We start from the raw sequence: 18,780 nt of genomic DNA, 5'->3' as shown, positions 1-18,780 counted from the left end.
AGAATTAAACCCAGGCAGATCTGTTAATGGCGGCATTATTGCCATGCTGACCTCTGACCTCAGAGAAACTATATTGGTTCTGGGCCAAAGCTGGCCTCTGTATTTATGAGTGAACCATGGGTTTACAATGGAGACAAGCAGATGTCAGTATTAGCAGTAGACTGTGTGGTTTGGATGGGAGTGGTCAGTGCTCAGCGTGAGTGTGTGCTTTTATATTTAGCTATGAAGCTGAGATCAATAGTTGGTCATAAGGAGTGTGTGGAGGGATCCATCGAAAGGCAAAAGCCTTGAGAGGTGGGGGTGGGGTTGGAGAATGGCTGATCAATGGCAAGCACTATCTCACTAATTGATCGTGTTTCCAAGAGGGGTCTTTTTTAACAAGCCGGCGCTCAGAGAAAAGAAGAATAATCAATAGGAATTTTCCAATGTTGTCAATATGGCTCTTCCCTCCCCTCGACTCAAAACGAGCTCACAAAGATTAAACATACTTGTGCATAACACCCATTCATTTTTTAACACTGAACGAAAAAACAACATGTGCTTTTTAAAATGTTGCTTTCAGAAGTGATCCTCTTCGAACAATTATTAGTTGTCCGCGGCGACTTCAGACTCTCGGCTCCAAGAGGAATCCATTATTGTTAATCTCAGGTTGTGGGTTTTATTGATCTGTTTGTAGTCTTGGTCCTAGTTATGTGCATGAACCACAGCTTTGTTTTCAACTGAGAAGGTTTTGTTTTCAGTACTACAATCGGTGTGTGGCTCTGTTGAAGAGCTTTAGTTTTCATGTCCTTGTATTATTTATTACCTGGTAATTCATTTAACTGTTAATTATCAAAGTTATTCCCCCTGCAATCCGGTATGATAACGTTCAGACACACAGGCACACTACGTCTCACTCCGTTCTTTACGGATTAACACTGTCTGGACTGTTTGACAATACACTATTCAGATGTCATTTGTTGTTGTATGTAAATGTCTCTGGTGTCTCAGGGAGGCACCATCTGTTTCCATGGTAGTCCATCCACCTGCTTGCCTCTGCATGTCTTTAAACTAATTAAAAGAATAACAGTATATGATGACGTGGACCATGTCCCTCTGAATGTTTTTTCCCTGCTGCCTGCTCTTACAGCAGGACAGATAGTTTCTTCTTGTACTGCTAATGGAGGGGAACGCCGGCCTCCTCATTCTCCAGCTCCAACCAAAAAGAAAATAGAACCTTCAAGTCTTTGGGAAAGAACATTAAACTATCAGCCAAAGAATAAATGCAGTAACATTTGTTGGACTGTGTCATGGGTCAAATTCTTCCCCTTTCCCAGATGCATACTCATGCACTGCCGCCAAGTCGCCCTGTTAGGTCATCATATATGCACTTGAGAGTTTTATGTGTGGGACAACAATGTCATTTTAGAAGATTGTTTCTCATACTCTTTTTTTTTTTTAGCTGTAAAGTGAAACTTATGCTGTAGCTTTTTCTGTTGATTCTGGCATCCTATACCTATACTCCCATTACCTTTTCTCCCACATTTTCTTAAAGATGGCTTATCTAAAAGTGTCATACGGTCCAAGTCCTGAGGGGCAGTGAACCATCCCTTCTTGCAGCCCAAAAATAAAGAAACTCCAGTAACATGCATTTGAGTTTCTAATTTCCCTTCTGCTTTTTAAATATATATATTTTTCTCCAAAACAGGATGTTGGATGATAATGTTGTGCCACAACAAAACATCCGCAAAGAAGACTTTGTGGGAGAAGTAACTGAGAAAAAGACGGACGTGGAGGAGAAGCTTTTATGAGTCTCTGGCCACAGAAAGAGCTGCAGATGACGTCGGCAAAGTTGCTGCGAACCCTTCATTGAACTGGATATTTAAGCGTTTATAGAGAAAGTACTGTATTCTTATTTATATTTAATCATAAACCATTAAATTACGACCGATAATATATTGAAGGATACTACATGTCGTGTCTAGATTTACTCATGGCAAGCCGGTAATCCATTTTCATTTGTGAACAGTCGCTTTACTTCATGGTATATAAGTATTGTATCATTATACAATACATACACTGGGTTGCATAACCTGGAGCTTACTATACCTTGCACATTATGCTATTTATATTTATTGAATATATCCCAACAAATCAGAAACAAGTAGCTTACACTGTGCAATGTTATACTGGATATTATACTGATTATGAGTTGTAAGTGACCTCAGGTGGATATATTCCCTCCACAGACTGATCCCATTGTTGTGTAGCTGCACCGCACTCACAGTCTGACACATCACACTGATGTAGATATGAATATGTGTATAAATTACCTGTGTGTCACATACATACATGCACAGAAACAAAGTCAGACACACCGGCCTCCTCAGTCCGCTGTCACCGGTCTCTCCGTGGTGGAGTAGGACTGTCCAGTCCCTCCAGACCCCCTGTCAGCGAGCCCCTCAGGCTGGGGGCCAGGCAGCGTGGCGACAGGGCCCCGAGGCTCCAGTGCACACCACCTCGCACAACGGAGCGGCACACAGGCTGGACCAGTGAGCAGCTGGCACAGGAGCGCGGGGATGGCTCCTCCCTTGGGGCAATGCAGGGGGGAGAATGACACAAAGACAGACAGGGAGAGACGATGCAATGTCTAGAATATCAAATTTGCTGACAGGTCCCGCTTCAAACAGAGAGAGTCTCACTCAGAGTTAGACTGGTGAAAACGAGTTCATCGACCTTTTGTGGGTCTCCAGCTTTCTGCGAAGTGGTCTGATGTGAACTGGGAAAATCCTGCACCCAAATGTGCACAGGAAGTGTATAATGAGTCGTAGGTTATGAGCCGAGTTTGTGTTTGGTCACCTTTGCTCTGCTTTGGCCAGTGTTAGCTGTTGTGGCTTGAACCCTGACACAAGGAGTCGGCCTGGTTTGTTTTCTTTGAGAGAGCCAACGGAGGGGGCAGTCGGAAACAGAGAACGGTGGAGAAATGTTTTGACAGGAAATGGGAATAGACTACCAATGGGCTAATGTGGAGGAACAGCAGGGGGACTTTTAGAGTGGGTGGGATGCAGAGGGGAAGAGAGGGGGGCAAATTTGAAGTTAGGCGCTGCAGATCAATGGCACTCTGAAAGGCCTCGCACTTTCAGAGTAGCTGGGGCAAACCCTCTCATTTGTCTGGCCACTAATAGGGTTCACCTTTGGTTGAGCAGTGTAGAGATTAAGTAGGGGCACTCAGAGGATCAGAAGGGGGCAGATTAGGGTGATTTAGAGGCACTTCAGATCGCAGGCAAGTGAGCGCTGTGTAGTTATGTGTGTCAGATTTGTAATTGTGTGTTTATTTTTATGTGAAATTCCTGCATTTGTCATTTATTCTGTAAGGGGATCTTGTATCGTCAGGATCTCATGTATGCATGTGTGTGTGTGTGTGTGTGTGTGTGTGTGTGTGTGGTGTTTGGGGATGGGGGGTGGTGGAGTCAGAGGCCAGTTAGCAGTGGTATTTAGGAACAAGGGCTGTTTTCTTTGGCTGGATGCTGCCGCTGTGGGTGGAGCCATTAGGGTGTGTGTGTGTGCGTGCGTGTGCGTGTGTGTGTGTGTGATGGGGATCGGTCTGTAAAGTCTTAAATTTCACTAATGACTTTAACAATGCCCCCTGGTGCTAGGCCGGCCCCACTAGCCACCTTGTTTGTTTGTTTGTCTGTTTATCTGGATTCTGGACATACTATTTGTCTCCCAGGAGTTAGATTTCTCTGAAAAATTCTCCACCCTTTCACTTTTTGAAAACATTTCCCAACACTAATATTTACACATCTGCGGTAGTTCTTAAATAAAAAATGATTACGTATCCTTATTATGTTTGAGGTAATACTTATCTCTCCTGTGGGACACGAAGAAAGGCAAGCGTATTGCGTCGGTACAGTTTTCATACAATAGATCCATATTGTGAGCTTCTACTTGCACTTTAAAAAAGCTCCGCGTTAACAGAAGAATATAGTATGGATTGCAGGATAGACGTATGCACTGAATGAAGTGCATAAAGTTAAAGCAAAGCAGAAGTCTTTGCTGGCTCGTTTGTGTTTTGCCTGCTAAGTCATTAATGCAGCAGATGTTGTGTTTTCCTCATCATGGAGGAAAACTTAAAGGAAAACAGAAACAGCAATCGCAATGTCACTATAATCTTTGGATGCATGTGTAAGCTTGCATGTGTGTGTGTGTGTGTGTGTGTGTGTGTCGGTGTAATGGTCCTGATGAATCTGTCAGGGCTGAGGGCAGGGGGTGATGTGACTGCTGACAGGCTCCCAGCATGCATGCTGAGAGCCCCAACAGTCAGCGTGCCCTCCCTTCAGCCTCCCCACCACCCGGCTCCCCATTCTCCTCTCCCAGTCCTCGGCTGCACACATTTGCTGTGTATTAGCCACGGACAGTAAATTGCAGCACCCTGGACCTCCGAGTGATTTCATTCCCATCTCTTCACACGTTCCTCTTCTCCCGCTGCAGCACCATTATCCAGCTCACCTTCTCTTGCGTCTCTCCCTCCTTTTCTCTCATTTTGATCTGTTTTCCTCCCTGTCTGTCATATTCGTCCTGGCATTTCGACTTCCTCAACCCTGTCAGATTTCTCTCCCCTTTCTGTCTTTCTCTCACTTCTGTTATACTTCTCTTCCTCCATTCTTCTATTGTGTCACGCTACACAGCGTTCCCTCCCTTGCACATCCCCTCCACTCCCCCTTTACTTTCTTACAAGCAAGTCCCTGTTGTCTAGGCTTCACAGGTTTCTCCACTGCCTCGCTTTCTCTCTCTCTTTTTCGTCCTCCTTCCTCCTATCCCTCTCGCCCGCCCTCTCCTTCCCTCCCTCTCTTTGCCCCCCCCATCTCTTTCTGGAAACAGATGTTGTTTGTCAGATCTTATCATTACTGGCTAATTAAGAAGACATCTCTTCTCCTTCTGTTGTTGCTTCTCTTTCCTCTCCTCTCCCGCTTGGTGGCATCAATCCCAGATTCATTGTTCTTTTCCAAGAAAGGTTCAGGTTGAGCTTTGATATACATTCGTTATTGATAAATCTGCTTAGTGGCTGATTGATTGGAAGGGTATTGAGAAAGGGAGATTAGTGTTGATGTATTGCAGATGACCTTCTGGTATGTTTGAGATCTCTTCAGCTGGAGAGGGTGCTCTGTGTCTCCATGTGACAGTTGAGAGTATATTTTGAATGCTTGTCCCTCAGGACACACCAGGCATGCTGGGAGAGGTGAGGCCACTGATGGGACTTCTATTCCCTGTCCTGGTTGTGAATTCATGTTCTCCAGACTCTGAATATCCATCCATATCCATCTATTTGGCATGCTGACCGCGGTCCCGTGTGACCAAGCTTTATATGCACTCTTTGCTTTTGGCTGCAGCTTGAGAGACTGAAACGGTAATTCATTTTAAATTGTTGAGATGCACATTTAGCAGCTTGTGAGAGGTTTTGCAGTAAAACACTTTAACGCCCAACACTGAAACACTCAAGTCCCTCTTGTGTACCCTTCCGATCATCTTCTTTCCTCCCCTCAGCCCTCTTTTCCTCGCAGCTACGCCGTGCCTCAGTCACTTTTGAGGCGGCAAGCCTGAAGGTTTTACAGCGCTACCAAGCTCTATAAATCAGCACTAGTGGTTTAAATGTTTGGCTTTGTCACAGTTCTCAAGTTAAGAGGCGGGGTGGGCTAGGGCTAAGGTTGCAGGGGTGAAGCCAGCCTGGGAGGCCACGGAGAGGAGGCCAAGAGGGGTACAGCCAATCCAGCAGGCAAATGTATGAAGAGTTGAGTTCTGTCTGTCTGAGACTACCTGAAGTCCATTTAACCACTTATTCTCTTACCACTGATCAACAAGATAGGTGTTTTTAAAAAAAATCATTTCATATAGTGTAGTTATTTTAGCTGAGTTTACTGATATGAAAGAATAGTTTTTCCTATTCTTTACTTCAAGGATTCAAAATAATTTATATTTTGCAAACTTCTAAACTTCTCAAATGATGAATTTGACAATAACTTTGCCAGAATAAAATACAAATCATTATCTAAATGAGTAATTATTTGAATAAGCAAACATGACTACGAACGAGTGACGTTCACCCCTTCTGATGAGTGAAGTCGTATTTCTCCAATGGTGGAAAGTAACTAAGTATATTTGGGGGTATTTTGGCATCAGTAGCTCGGTCCGTGGGGACTTGGCTTGGGAACCCATTCCCAGTATGAACCAAGTCGTGTAGACTGGCAGCTGGAGAGGTGCCAGTTCGCCTCCTGGGCACCCTCAGGGATGTGCTTTGAGATATACTTGTACTCTCCTTGAGTATTCCATTTTATACAAATCAAATACTTGTTTAAATTCTATATTTTACTCCACTGCATTTATACTGCAGGTGTAGTTACTGGTTACTTGAATATTCAGCCATTCAGCTGCACAATGAGTACCTATACTTGAGTACAAGACTCTCCCCACCACTGCATTATACTGAGGTAAGCATGTGAGTATACAGCTGCTGTTTAAAGATATACAGAATAAGTATTCTGAATATCACTGAGAGGCCATCAGACATCAGGGTAACGTGACGGCCAGTCATTTACGAATAGGTAGACAGTGGATAAAGGTTTCAACTGTGACAATCTTGTTAAAATCAGGAAAGCTACAGCTGTTTTATTGATGACTGGATGTGTGTTTTACAAGCTGTCACAAAAAGGGAGAAAAGACTAGCACGGAGTCTGTTTGGCTGGGAGATGTTTGCTGGCGAAAGGCGAGCGAAGCTGATGCCACAGATATCCCTGTATGTTTTAGGAGAAGGATGAAGGGGAGGAGGGGGGTCGGACTGGGAGGCTGGTGTGAAAGGTCCTGTGGTGGTATGCGACAGAGGGGGTATCAGTTCGTGGAGGGTTCTCTGTGCCCCATTAGCAGTGTCAAAGGTCATGTGCCCCGGGTGTTAACCCTGGTGACCAGTCTAGCTTCCAGTCTGCCAGGGGACCCGGGTCCAGGGGTATTTATTACTATCCCTCCCCCAACCCCCTCCCGCTCCATCCCCCAAACACAGCTCTCCCAATGGAGGAAAACAAAACACCTCCATTCCTCCCCCCAGCCTTTCCTCTGCCTGGGTATATGTACTAATTGGATGCATATCCATACACTGATGCGTGATGACCCTGGTCTGGTTTATCCAAACCCCAGCACATAGCCATGAGCTGCAGCATGTTTTTGACCCATTACTTTACAATGAAATATCCGCTTGCATTTGCAAAAAAATATGACTTTTAGACATTTGTTTTGGAGACATCCTTTTTGCTAATGTGCATATTTTTGCACAATCGATTGTGCACACACGGTTGCTTGCCAGTCGCTGTTTGTCTTCGTAAATTGTTCAGTGCAAAAACGCATGAATGTGTGTGTGGTTTGTACAGCCAGAGTGTGACATATGCATGCTTACACGCACGTATCTGGGCCTGCTGTATGAGTTAGGGCTCTCTGTGTGTGAGTGTGGCAGAGGAAGGCCCTCAGCATGTCAGTATGTTTTAATGCTTCACATCTGGTTTCCTAATTTTCCTCCCACCCTCCCTGCCCTCCCCTTAGCTCCCCTCCACCGCGATGTCAGGACACTGTTTTGTTTTTTCAGTGTCGAGGGGGTGAGGGGAGGTGGGGATGTCTGATGAGTGATGGCCCTGAATACAGGACATCAACATTCTCCCTCTCTTCCTCTGTCTTCGCCTCCCCTGTTCTCCACCTTTCTGTTCCTCTATCCGGTCCCTCTGTTTATTTCTCACAATCAATACCTAGTGAGCTTTATGCAGGGGGCAGATTTAAATGGTTGAAGAAAATGAATAGGTGCAGCACTTTTTCTGCTATCTCTACCTCTTATCTTCGTCTATATGTCCGAGCAGCAGGGCATCTATGTCTGCTGAACAAAAAGGCCCCTCATTCTGTACCTTTAAATTTAACCTCCTATATGTTTTGGTATTAAGCATAATTGTGCAGTAACCCCAGAAATGGAAGGCCATAGCCAAATCCCAGAAGAGAAAACAAGCAGAGAAAGTTTCTTAGCCGTGGCGCTAACTAACTTCAACCCTGCATTAAAGCCTTTTGCATCACATGCTTCAAGAGTTGCTGCTACCAGTAAACCTTCATTTACAATGAGCACAGAGGGCGATGTGTTTTATGTCTATGTGAAAAGGCAGTTTGTGTCAACAGTGATTAGTGCTGATGAACGCCTATGAATTTTTTTGTTAGGGGTGCTGTGCCGCCTAGGTGCTCGTTGCATGATTAAGGCCATATGTAAAGCTCAATGTGTAACACTTATGTGTAACAGATGCCCCGATGGACTGAGAAATGTGAAACTGAGAGTCCACACTGAGGGGTGAGATATTTGCAAAAAGTGCATTTCTGGTAGAGTTTTTAGTGTCGCTGCTTGCTGGTTGGTCGTTAGACTAGTTTTAGTAGAGCATGTTGTCAATGTTAGGATCACGCTGGGAGGCCTGTGTTTAGTCTTGGGAACTGAAGCAGATGCAGACAAAAGGGATTCGAGGCCTTGACAGAGATACAGAAGTGAAGGCATAAAAGAAAAAGCAGACTCCCTGTGGTGCCACAGTGGAAAATGATCCCAAGGTTTAAGACTTCTATGTTTTGTTTGTGTTTCCTGTCTTAAGTGTGTCTGTAGAGGGGAGATGATGTGGAAGATAAACCTTGGTCTCCATTGCTTACCACAGTAAAATCTGTGGAATTCAATTACCTCTTAAATGTCTCTTTAAATAATAATAATGTGGAATTTGCGTTCATCAAGCTTTGATATTTACTCCTAATTGTAAGTAATCTATTAAAAGGAAGCTATTCTTTTTCTGCAATGAGAGAAAAATGTTTTAGCTTATATTCTGTTCAACTCAATTATTATCATTATAACCAAATAATTACACACACACACACACACACACACATATATATATATATATATATATATATATATATATATATATATATATATATATATATAATATATATATATATATATATATATATATATATATATATATATATATATATATATATATGACAGTTTAAAAGTTTCCCATTAGTTTTATTTGCACTGTTACTCACTTTATTCACTTAACAGTGTTTTAAACAACAGAATCACCATTTTACTCTAGCTTCATGTGCAATTTATACGAATGTAAAGAAATAGGCACACATTAAAAAATAAACACACTCAAGCAAGTGGAGTTCTTTGAAAACATCTTTTCTCTGCAATTTCCCTGTGACATGAAGATCGCCTCCAATTCTTTGTATGTACTCCACATCTCTTTCCTCTGGATGGGGAGGTGTGTGGGTGTATTACATTACCAAAACAAAAACAAACAACAGCAATATTAAACTTTTGCAACCACAATAGAGGAGGGGATAAAAAACAGAGGGTCCTCGACTTCTTATTAATTATGCAAGATTAGTCTAATTATAATTCAGCAAATGAATGTGTGGCAGAAGGTGCGAGGCGACGGGGCTGGGAGATTTGCATGTTAAGTGGGCAGGGGGAAGCGGCTAATGCATGCTAATATATGCGTCAATGTCTCGCTTTAATTTCAGCATTTGCAGCTGTGTGCGTCCGAACTGAGGGGGGTGAAAAGTTGACTCAATGGGTTTTTAGGAGGGGGGCAAAGGTGGGGGTGTCCGTGTATTAGGTTGTGCATGCATGCATGCGAATGTGTGTTTCAGTGTGTGTGAGGCATCTGGTGTCATACAAACAGGGAATGATGAGAAGAAGTCAACAAACAAGGTCAAGAACCCTCAGAAAGTGCACAAAGCCTGAGATGGATATAGACAACCTCTCAATTAGGGTTGTGATATCGCTATCTGAGGCATCCCTGCAAGTTGTATCACGTCAGTCAGTCCAATGAATGATGACTGCTGGTTAGATTACACTAAGTAGCTGACAAACAAGTGGCGAGAAAACGATTGTGGCTAAACCGCAGCCACACAATGGACACGGGTACCAAGAAGGACCTAACTTCTTATAAATGACAGCTATAGCCTTTAAGAATGGGCCATAATGCAAGAATCATTGCCTCGGATAAATCCTACATGGAGAATAACCCGCAAAGGAAGCAGTAAGATGAAACAGAACTTTTGATCATGGTCTCTCTTCAGGGAACAGGAAATAGGAAACAAACCGTATAACTTTCCTTGTGTAATGTACACTTGTGATGTCAAAATCATGTTAAACCGATACTGTCATGCTGTCCAACAAGTACACTGATGAGGGGAGAAGGAAATGGGAGAGGCACAAATGTGCACTTTTACATGTTTCCACCCAAAGCTGAGGTCGAACACAGCTTTGTGGTTGGAGGTCCGAGATCTCTGATAAATTATAACCACCATCTGCCAACAACAATATTGATTGTCCTCCGACGAAATAGCTCAAATCAAGAAGTATTGGACACACTGTTGGAACCGAGAGCCAGTTTCAAGCCAGATTATGTTCACAAGGGAGAAAGCTGGAGCGAGTGATGGAAGAATAGTGAGTTAAAGCTGACAGAATGAGGGAGAGATTAGTATTCGATGGGAGAGTTCAGGGATGTGGGGCCAATATGAAGTTCCTCTCCAAACAACCGTTCTCCATTAAGATGACTTATTTTTGCAGAAAGCACAGTGTGGGTGGCATTGGGGCGAACCATGTAGCCCCGAACCGCTGCCTCCTTCTGCAGCATTTCTCTTCAGCCCATGTTGTTGTTTGTTTAATTGGACCACTAATGGATGTGTTTTACATTCTCCCAAAGTGAAGTGGACATCTGGTTTGAGGACAATATATCTGCCAATTGCCCTAATTATATCACGGCGGCGCATCACTTCCAGGCTCATTTCTCTTTTGCTTCAACACACATTTTCAGCCGGAAGAGATTTGTGTGGATCTTCATGCCTTCGTCTGCACCTGCCCTCTTTATATATACTTTCCTGCATCTCAACTTGCCAAGTCTCCCTTCTCGCTATATCCCAGTGATGGAATGTGTTCGTGTTGTTGCCTCCTCCTTCCCATCGCTGTCTTTGCCTCTCAGCATGGGGACTTTGGGATTGCGGCAGAGCTGCGTTGCCATGGCAGCGGGCTGTGTTGCCGAACTGTGTACACCTGGGATTTGGAGTCTCTCTCTCTCCGAAGTCTCCTTCTCTCCTATTTATTCCACCTTTCTCTCAGGTTTTCTTTGGTGTTGCAGAGGCTATCAGCACCCCGCTTTTTCTCAGCTTCTGCCAGTCTCCACAGCCTATCACCCTCAAAAGTACACTCACATACGTAATGAGACACATATACTTGAAAACAAAATTCATGTCCATACCAGTGCCTGTGCCTCTATCACTACCTCCCTTTTTCCACCTCCTCATTTCACTTTCTCTGTAGTTGTCTCTACATCGTTCCTCTCCATTCCCATGTGGGGGTTCAAATACGGCATGCGGGATACCGCAGTCCCCCGAGTCCCCCGGCATACATCACTGTCTCCAGTTTACTTTGAAACCGAGCAGCACGTTTCACTGGACTGTGCTTCAGATTCTCATCACTTTATTTAAAGTGTAATAACATTGACTTTAATAGTAAGCTAAACAGCTGGGATTGATGTCAGAGCTGTAATCATATAGAGACGCAAACACACGCACACACCTTACACAAGACCTGTCTCTGGAAAATAATGAACGTCTTCTTTGACTGCCAATGTGGCAGGGTACCACCATTCTTTCATGTGATTTCTTCGTTGCTGATGTACAAACATGTGTCCTCTCCTTTGCAGGTTTTTCTTGAAGTTTTTCCTAAAATGTAACCAGAATTGTCTGAAGACGGCGGGAAACCCGAGGGATATGAGAAGATTTCAGGTACGAAAAGATGGGGGGAAAAAATGCATGCTTGTGTGTGAGTCGAAAGTGGAAGAGTGGTGACACGTTGAACTGAATATGGGATTCAAATTATGTTAAAAAATGATATTTTGCAGTCTGCAAAACATAACCGCTTCATGCCCCTCCATCTTGCTAGATGGAGACTTAATAGTCAATTTCTTGTCTGTTCTAAGTGGAGTTTATGCCACAAACCATGGCATAGTAAATAGAGCTATAGAAAAGATTTCCAAATGCAAGACAAAGAGGAGGGAGTAAGACGTGAAAGTCAAAAATCAATTAGGAGTCAGAGAGATGGAAAGACAAACGAAAGGAGTTAGATATTTGGGAGACTTAGTCGTTGGAGTGCAGGAAATAGGTTGAGGTGTTTCAGGAAGTTGTCAAGAATTGAGTGATTGGCTCCAGATGGAGGAGGTCATGCTCCGTGACCCAGGAAGTGGTCACAGGGGACACTCCCGCCCCACTTCCTCTGCCGTCTTTCAGCACCAGCGGCCCCTGTCTGGCATTCTCCTTCTCTCCGCTAACCCTGCGTACCTTCCCCTTCTTCGAGCTCCCTCTGTCTTCGACAATGTTTGCTTTAACTCCTGCGATGTGACACATGCTGAGAAGTTATGAGCACACAGGCGCTCCAAGACTCTCATCTCTGGGTTAAAAGGTGATCAGAGCTGGACAGAAGTCGGCTGCTTGATCGATAATTTACAGTTATTTTCCTTTAGGTTCCCCTCCCTTTTCACCGCCTATAGCACATATGCTTTTTCTCTTTCTCTCTCTCCCATGTTCTTTCACCTGCACAATTACTGCCATGTGTTTATTTCGAGGGGAGTGCAATGTTTTATCTTTGCTGTCTGCTTTTTCCAAAAATGCCCATTATAAATTATTATAGTTTACTATTTAATTGAAAATGACCTTTTCTCACTGACCCATTCCCATTAATGCTCAAAAACATGTTCCTATAACACATTCAGACTCATTATCACTTTCAGAAATAGTATCACATCATCAACTCATAAATATCCATAAATATCCAGAGAGAACCCTACAAGTATCCTCTCATTAATTATATGTGTGTCATCCATGCGAGGCAGATGTGGGAAGGGACACACACATGCTGTGGCCAGAAAATCAAATTAGGGTCACTATATATCATCCGCTGTTTTAACGGCCGGCAAAAATGGAAGATCTGCTCCATATGTTTGGTGTCATTGAAGGATCAGGCGGAGACAGCGATGAGCCTGTTGCATGCTGTATGAATCAAAAAGTTAGGCAAGAGGTAGTGGAGAGGCCATATGGAGACCTGATGGCGGTGTGGAGCGCTGTATGAGCAGTGTCATCACCAGAATGCAGACATATTAACAAGATCCCAGTGATGTCACTTCACCTATTGAGAAATATTACTATCACCTGGATGCTCAAAGAGATTGTCGCTCAGGGACTGTTGTAACTGGAGATTGTGACTCGCAGCGTGCTGTCTGTGTTGTGCACACACACTCATGTACCTCCCTCCGCGCTTCCTCTCAGGTGGTCTTGTCCAGCACTGTGAGTGTAGACGGCCACGTCCTAGCAGTGTCTGACAACATGTTCGTCCACAACAACTCAAAACACGGCCGGAGGGCCCGCAGGCTGGAGCCGGGCGAGTCTGCCGAGAATTCTATGGAATATGGTGAGACTGACACTTCAGCGCTGCAGTGTTACACCCCGTTTATCATCTGATGTTTATTACATGTCTCCTTCATCATTCAGACCCAGAAACATACTGCAATAGCAGGTACTTGAGTTCCTTAATGTCCATTTATAATCACTGTGATATATCAAACATAACCAGTGGTGCTACCGAGGTCATTAACTTAACTAATTAATGCATTCATTAGGACACTTGGCTCACATAAAGCAGACGATAAAACTAATACTATCTTAAATTTAAACATGAAGAAGTAAATGTATTATAGCTTTCCAGTTTGAAGTCCACAATTCTTATTATTTTATACTAAAGTGAAATGTACTTTGTCACTTCACTGCAGTTATCTGACAGCTGTAGTAACTAGTTACTTTTTTAATTATTATTTTACAAACAAATCATGAGACAGATTCATATTTCAGAATAACTTAACTTTGTTAAGTAGTATTCATTTGTTGATGTTATATCTCCACAGCTTCCAGCACCATTAAAACATTAAACATTAAATATGAAAATACCTCAACCACAATTGTGTATCAATAATTTTAAACCAATAACAACACAACTCTCACTGGGTCCATCTCCTGCATGTTAGTGCTCGACCTTTTAGTACATTTTACACATAATACTTCCATATTATTTACCTAAGTAAGCCTTAAGTGCAGGACCTAGTTTCACTACACAGTTGCACTGCGACATGTCCTCAATTAAAAGGACCACAGTGTCTTCGTACTCTGGAAATTATGTTTTACCGGAGCTTTTTTAATTCTATATGATTGCCCACGATTGCTCATGTGATAAGGATCGAACACTCATTTCTTCATGCACTTTGTGGTGTTATTCAAGGATAAAAGCTCCATATAATTAAGCAGCCATGCAAAGTGTCAACTTTTAAAAAAGCTTTTTAGCTTGACAAAAACTGAAGAGCACTTTCAACACATGCCCCCTGAAACCGATTTGCTCTCTCCCCTCTTCTTTCCACTGGTGTGCATCCTGAATGTAAACCCTTGGAGTGACTCCTGCTCTGCTCCTCTGTGCAGCCACCCCGTGCATCAAAGCCATCAGCCCCAGTGAGGGCTGGACCACCGGCGGGGCGATGGTCATCGTCATCGGGGAGAACTTTTTTGACGGCCTGCAGGTGGTGTTTGGCAGCATGCTGGTGTGGAGTGAGGTAGGAATTGTCTCCAAAGCATCTTGCTAATGATGGTACAGTCTGCAGCGTATTTTGAAATGATATATATAGCATATGGCTTGTCTCATTATTTAAATGATTTATGGGCAGTCTACACAAATTAATCTTTCCACAGTATTGTGTTAGCCTAAATATTTACAAGCCATGGAGGGGGATAATTTGTTGCTGTCTTCTGACATGATTTCCGTCCTGTTCCTCAGCTGATCACGCCACACGCTATCCGTGTCCAGACGCCTCCTCGACACATCCCCGGGGTCGTCGAGGTCACACTGTCTTATAAATCCAAACAATTCTGCAAGGGAGCGCCTGGGCGCTTCATCTACACAGGTATTTAGACAACACATTGTGTGCTTTGTTTGGACTCCTCATTGGTACTCGTGTTTTCAACGGTTTAAGGGTCTTAAGATTTAATGTGCAATACATGTTTTTCTCTTTTATTTTACGTCAGCCCTAAATGAGCCAACTATAGACTACGGTTTCCAGCGTCTTCAAAAGGTCATTCCTCGACATCCTGGTGACCCAGACAAACTAGCCAAGGTTAGAGACTCGTAAATAAAAGATTGTTCGTGATGTTTTTTTAAGGAACTGTGCATGCTACACTCTTACCAAGATATTAACGTAATAAATAATGTTCTTTGCAGGAGATTCTTCTAAAGAGAGCAGCAGATCTTGTTGAGGCCCTCTATGGAAATCCACACAGTAACCAGGTAAACAGCAGCAGCTTTGGGCCAATGTCCTCAACACTATATTATATAAAACATGCAGGTATTTAAAAGACTACACCAGCGATATAAATGTTTAGCCAATAAATACTAATTGTGTACACTATTTATTACTGCTGAACATTTTCCAAAGCATACCATAATTAATAAAATCCCTACTTTAGAGGCATCCACTGGTTTCCAGTCATTAACTTGGAGGCGTTTGAAAGCTGCTTGAGAAATGTAATCCATCATCGGGAATATGTAGAGTGCTTTGTCAGATTATGATACTATGAAAATACAGGTCTGAGCAGGAACTGTTTGGGACATTTTTCTGTGTTTATGTACAAGGAAGCTTCAACACATGAGATTTTAATCTGCTGCCAGAAAGTGGAGTAGCTCCGACATATCATTTTTAATGCTCACCCGTTTCCTGTCAGGCAATAGATGTGTGAATGTACACAGTTAACATCTTGACAGCCTAAAAAGGTGCATCAGGCCACTTCTGTGAATGTGAAACTGCAAGCCATTGCTAATTTCTGTGTCTTTGTACCTTCTGCAGGACATGCTACTGAAACGTGCGGCGGACATCGCCGAGGCGCTTTACAGTGTTCCCCGTCCTCACAGTCAGCTGCAGGCACTGCCGAGCTCACCAGCACACGGCAGTGTCATGGGACTGGGCTCCTACCCTTCCCAGTTAGGCGTCAGCATCGGGGATCACGGACAGAGCAGCCAAGGTGAGCGGAATAAGACATAAACCATTTAATACTTTATTTTTTTCCCCCCACTAATGAAGCTCAGAACTGACCCAACCTTTTCATTGTTACTTCAGGTTACATTAGAAATTCCAGCAGTTTGTCTCCAAGGGGTTACCCATCAGCTTCCACTCCTCAACATTCAAGCTACGGGGGCAGCGGAGGGATGACTGGAGGCTACGGGACAGTTCCCATGACCAGTCTAGGAGTACCTGGCTCTCCTGGTTTCAGCAGTGCCTCTCCCACAGGCTCACCCTACAGTAAGATCGTGTAGTGATCTATGCGTTTCTGAGTCCACTGTGATATTAAGACTTGAGACTGATTGTTGCTCCCTCTTCCACAGTAATGCCCTCCAGCCCCACTATACCAGGGAGCTCCAGCTCATCATCGTCTCTCTTGCCTTTCTCCTCCTTCCCGTCAGCTGCTAAACAGAAGAGTGCTTTCGCTCCCGTCCTCAGGCCCCAGGGTTCCCCCTCCCCTGCCTGCCCCGCCTCAGGGGGAAACAGCTTCAGAGGTAGCCATCCAACTCACTATCTGACCCCCCTGTCCGAGCTCACGAATGCAGTCTAACCCCCTGTACTAACCGCTCAAAAGCTTTGACTGAACAAGACAGAAAGAAAAGTAGCTGGATGTACAATAATGCAAGACCTGATTGATTAGAATCATAGATTTTGTATATTTTTTTCTCTCCAGCGATGACGGGCCTGGTTGTTCCCTCGATGTAGCAAAGCACCCACCCCAATCTACCCCAGAACACTGCTTCACTTAGGCCCTCTTTTGGCAAATAAGAGGGAGGGGAGAATGGAAAACTGATCACTAGCGACCATGTTTAACTTTCCCTCCTGAGCCCCCCACTCTCCCCACTCCCTAACCTGCCATTTCTTAGTCCCTTTTTCATCAAAGTGGATGAAAAGCATGGGAAACGATAACGTCCAAAGAACAGCCATCTACTTAAGAGGCAAAGCACAGTACTTCACCCACAACTACAGACAGACAAAGCTCCTTAGCTAACAGCACCAGACTGGACCAGGTATCGCTGTGTGTCTATGTTATGAAGCATCTGCATTCTGGAAAGGAAACAAAAGGAAATCTCAAGCTTCAAAAGCATCTGTATTTACCTCTGGCCTGCTATCACATGCAGTATCTGATTCTTCCAACAACCTGCCTAAACCTCGGCCAGAGACGGACACCTCTGATATAACATTGCAGCTCTGAGAAACAGGGTGATATTTGTCCGTGTATGGACACCTTCAATGGCATGAGTGTATACTGTCTGTGAGTTAGCGAGAGTTTTTTTTGTAGTACTTTTTGATGACAATTTACATTCCAGAAAAATATTTTTTGTTCTGATCTCTACGGTTTTACAAGGGAGAACTCTTTGTCTCAAGGGTTAATACTAAAGGAATTCATATATTGATTTATTTAAGAACAAGCAATTTAACTTATTATAGTTAGTTTAGGGAATAATATAAACGTGTTTTTATAAAGTGGTCCTTTTCCAACTGTTAATGAAATGAATTTACCTCAATAATTGGTAATTCATTTGCTAAATGATCATAGAGAATTGATTTTGTGGTGGAGAAGATGAACTCCAGCACACTTTTTTGGAATAAAATGCCCCCAGTTTTCAGGTTTCAGGTGCATAACATAATCATAATGTTATGCCTGCATCTAAAGAAGGTTATTGTCCTTGTGTAAAGGAAAAAATGTTAGTTAGCCTTATCATTTTTAATTTCACTTATAATGCATGCTTTGTCACACCAATGCCCTGATATTATTTCTTTCCACATTGCAAATTGGAATTTGTATGACTATACGATTTTACAGCTTCATTTTAAATGTCTCAACCCAATACAGGTCTGTAGTCATGATGCAGTACAACAAATAAAAGCATACAACTGCTCAATTGGAAAGAACGGGGCGTATTAGGTGTTCATGAACCCATACCATGCTGTTCTTACTCATTGATTTGTGTCATCATAGCACAAACTTCATTCTCAGGATGTGAAAACAGAAACACAAAGAGTAGATGACATTTGCAAATTTGTTTTTTGGTTAATTTAATTTATTTAAAGAAAATATTAGCAATTTAATATTAGTTGTTTTTTTAAGCCATCGTCCTTTGAAATGGTCCACAAAATGGTGCAAATGTGATTTGTATATCTCAAGGTGTAATTATATTTTGTGCTCCAAATAAAAGAAATAAGTAAAAATGTCACTGATGTTGGTTTAAGTTATTTTTGCTGCATTGCATTGTGAACACTTTTTACATGATTGCAGAAACAGTATTACACAATAGGATCATACACACACATTAGACGATTTCCTCGACATTAAGGTGTTCCTGCAAGGCTCAGCGTCTCAGGGTTGGATCTGTTTTCGACTGCGCCCATCACCTGTGTGCTCGTGCAGCTTGCTACATGTTTTGTATACATAGCTGATGAGCCGCAGCATCTTAATTGTGATGCGAGCGTTAAAGACTGAGTAGAGCATGTCAGGAGAAACAACAACACCTCCCCATCTCTCTCCTCTTCAATAAGCCTGCTTTTCTCTGAGGACCGAGCCTCTCGGGGCCCAAGTGAGAACCACATGAGTCTCCCTCCAACA

The 18,780-nt window shown here is 43.2% G+C and overlaps 1 protein-coding gene across 1 annotated transcript in view; it reads left to right on the top strand.

The window, feature by feature from the left end:
• Positions 1-18,288, top strand: part of ebf2 (EBF transcription factor 2) — a 28,073-nt gene extending 9,785 nt beyond the window's left edge. The window contains exons 7-15 of the mRNA XM_068604761.1: positions 11,751-11,832; positions 13,369-13,510; positions 14,566-14,696; positions 14,918-15,044; positions 15,166-15,254; positions 15,359-15,424; positions 15,981-16,155; positions 16,251-16,433; positions 16,517-18,288. Of these exons, the coding sequence (XP_068460862.1) occupies positions 11,751-11,832; positions 13,369-13,510; positions 14,566-14,696; positions 14,918-15,044; positions 15,166-15,254; positions 15,359-15,424; positions 15,981-16,155; positions 16,251-16,433; positions 16,517-16,743 (1,222 nt within the window). The 3' untranslated portion in view covers positions 16,744-18,288. The remainder of the gene's footprint in view (positions 1-11,750; positions 11,833-13,368; positions 13,511-14,565; positions 14,697-14,917; positions 15,045-15,165; positions 15,255-15,358; positions 15,425-15,980; positions 16,156-16,250; positions 16,434-16,516) is intronic.
• The last annotated feature ends 492 nt before the right edge of the window (positions 18,289-18,780 follow it).

This window comes from Clinocottus analis, unplaced genomic scaffold (genome assembly GCF_023055335.1).
Source record: "Clinocottus analis isolate CAN_PGR_092001 unplaced genomic scaffold, fCliAna1.0.p SCAF_7, whole genome shotgun sequence".
In the NCBI taxonomy this organism is placed as follows: Eukaryota; Metazoa; Chordata; class Actinopteri; order Perciformes; family Cottidae; genus Clinocottus; species Clinocottus analis.
This window is presented reverse-complemented; position numbering and strand designations above follow the sequence as displayed.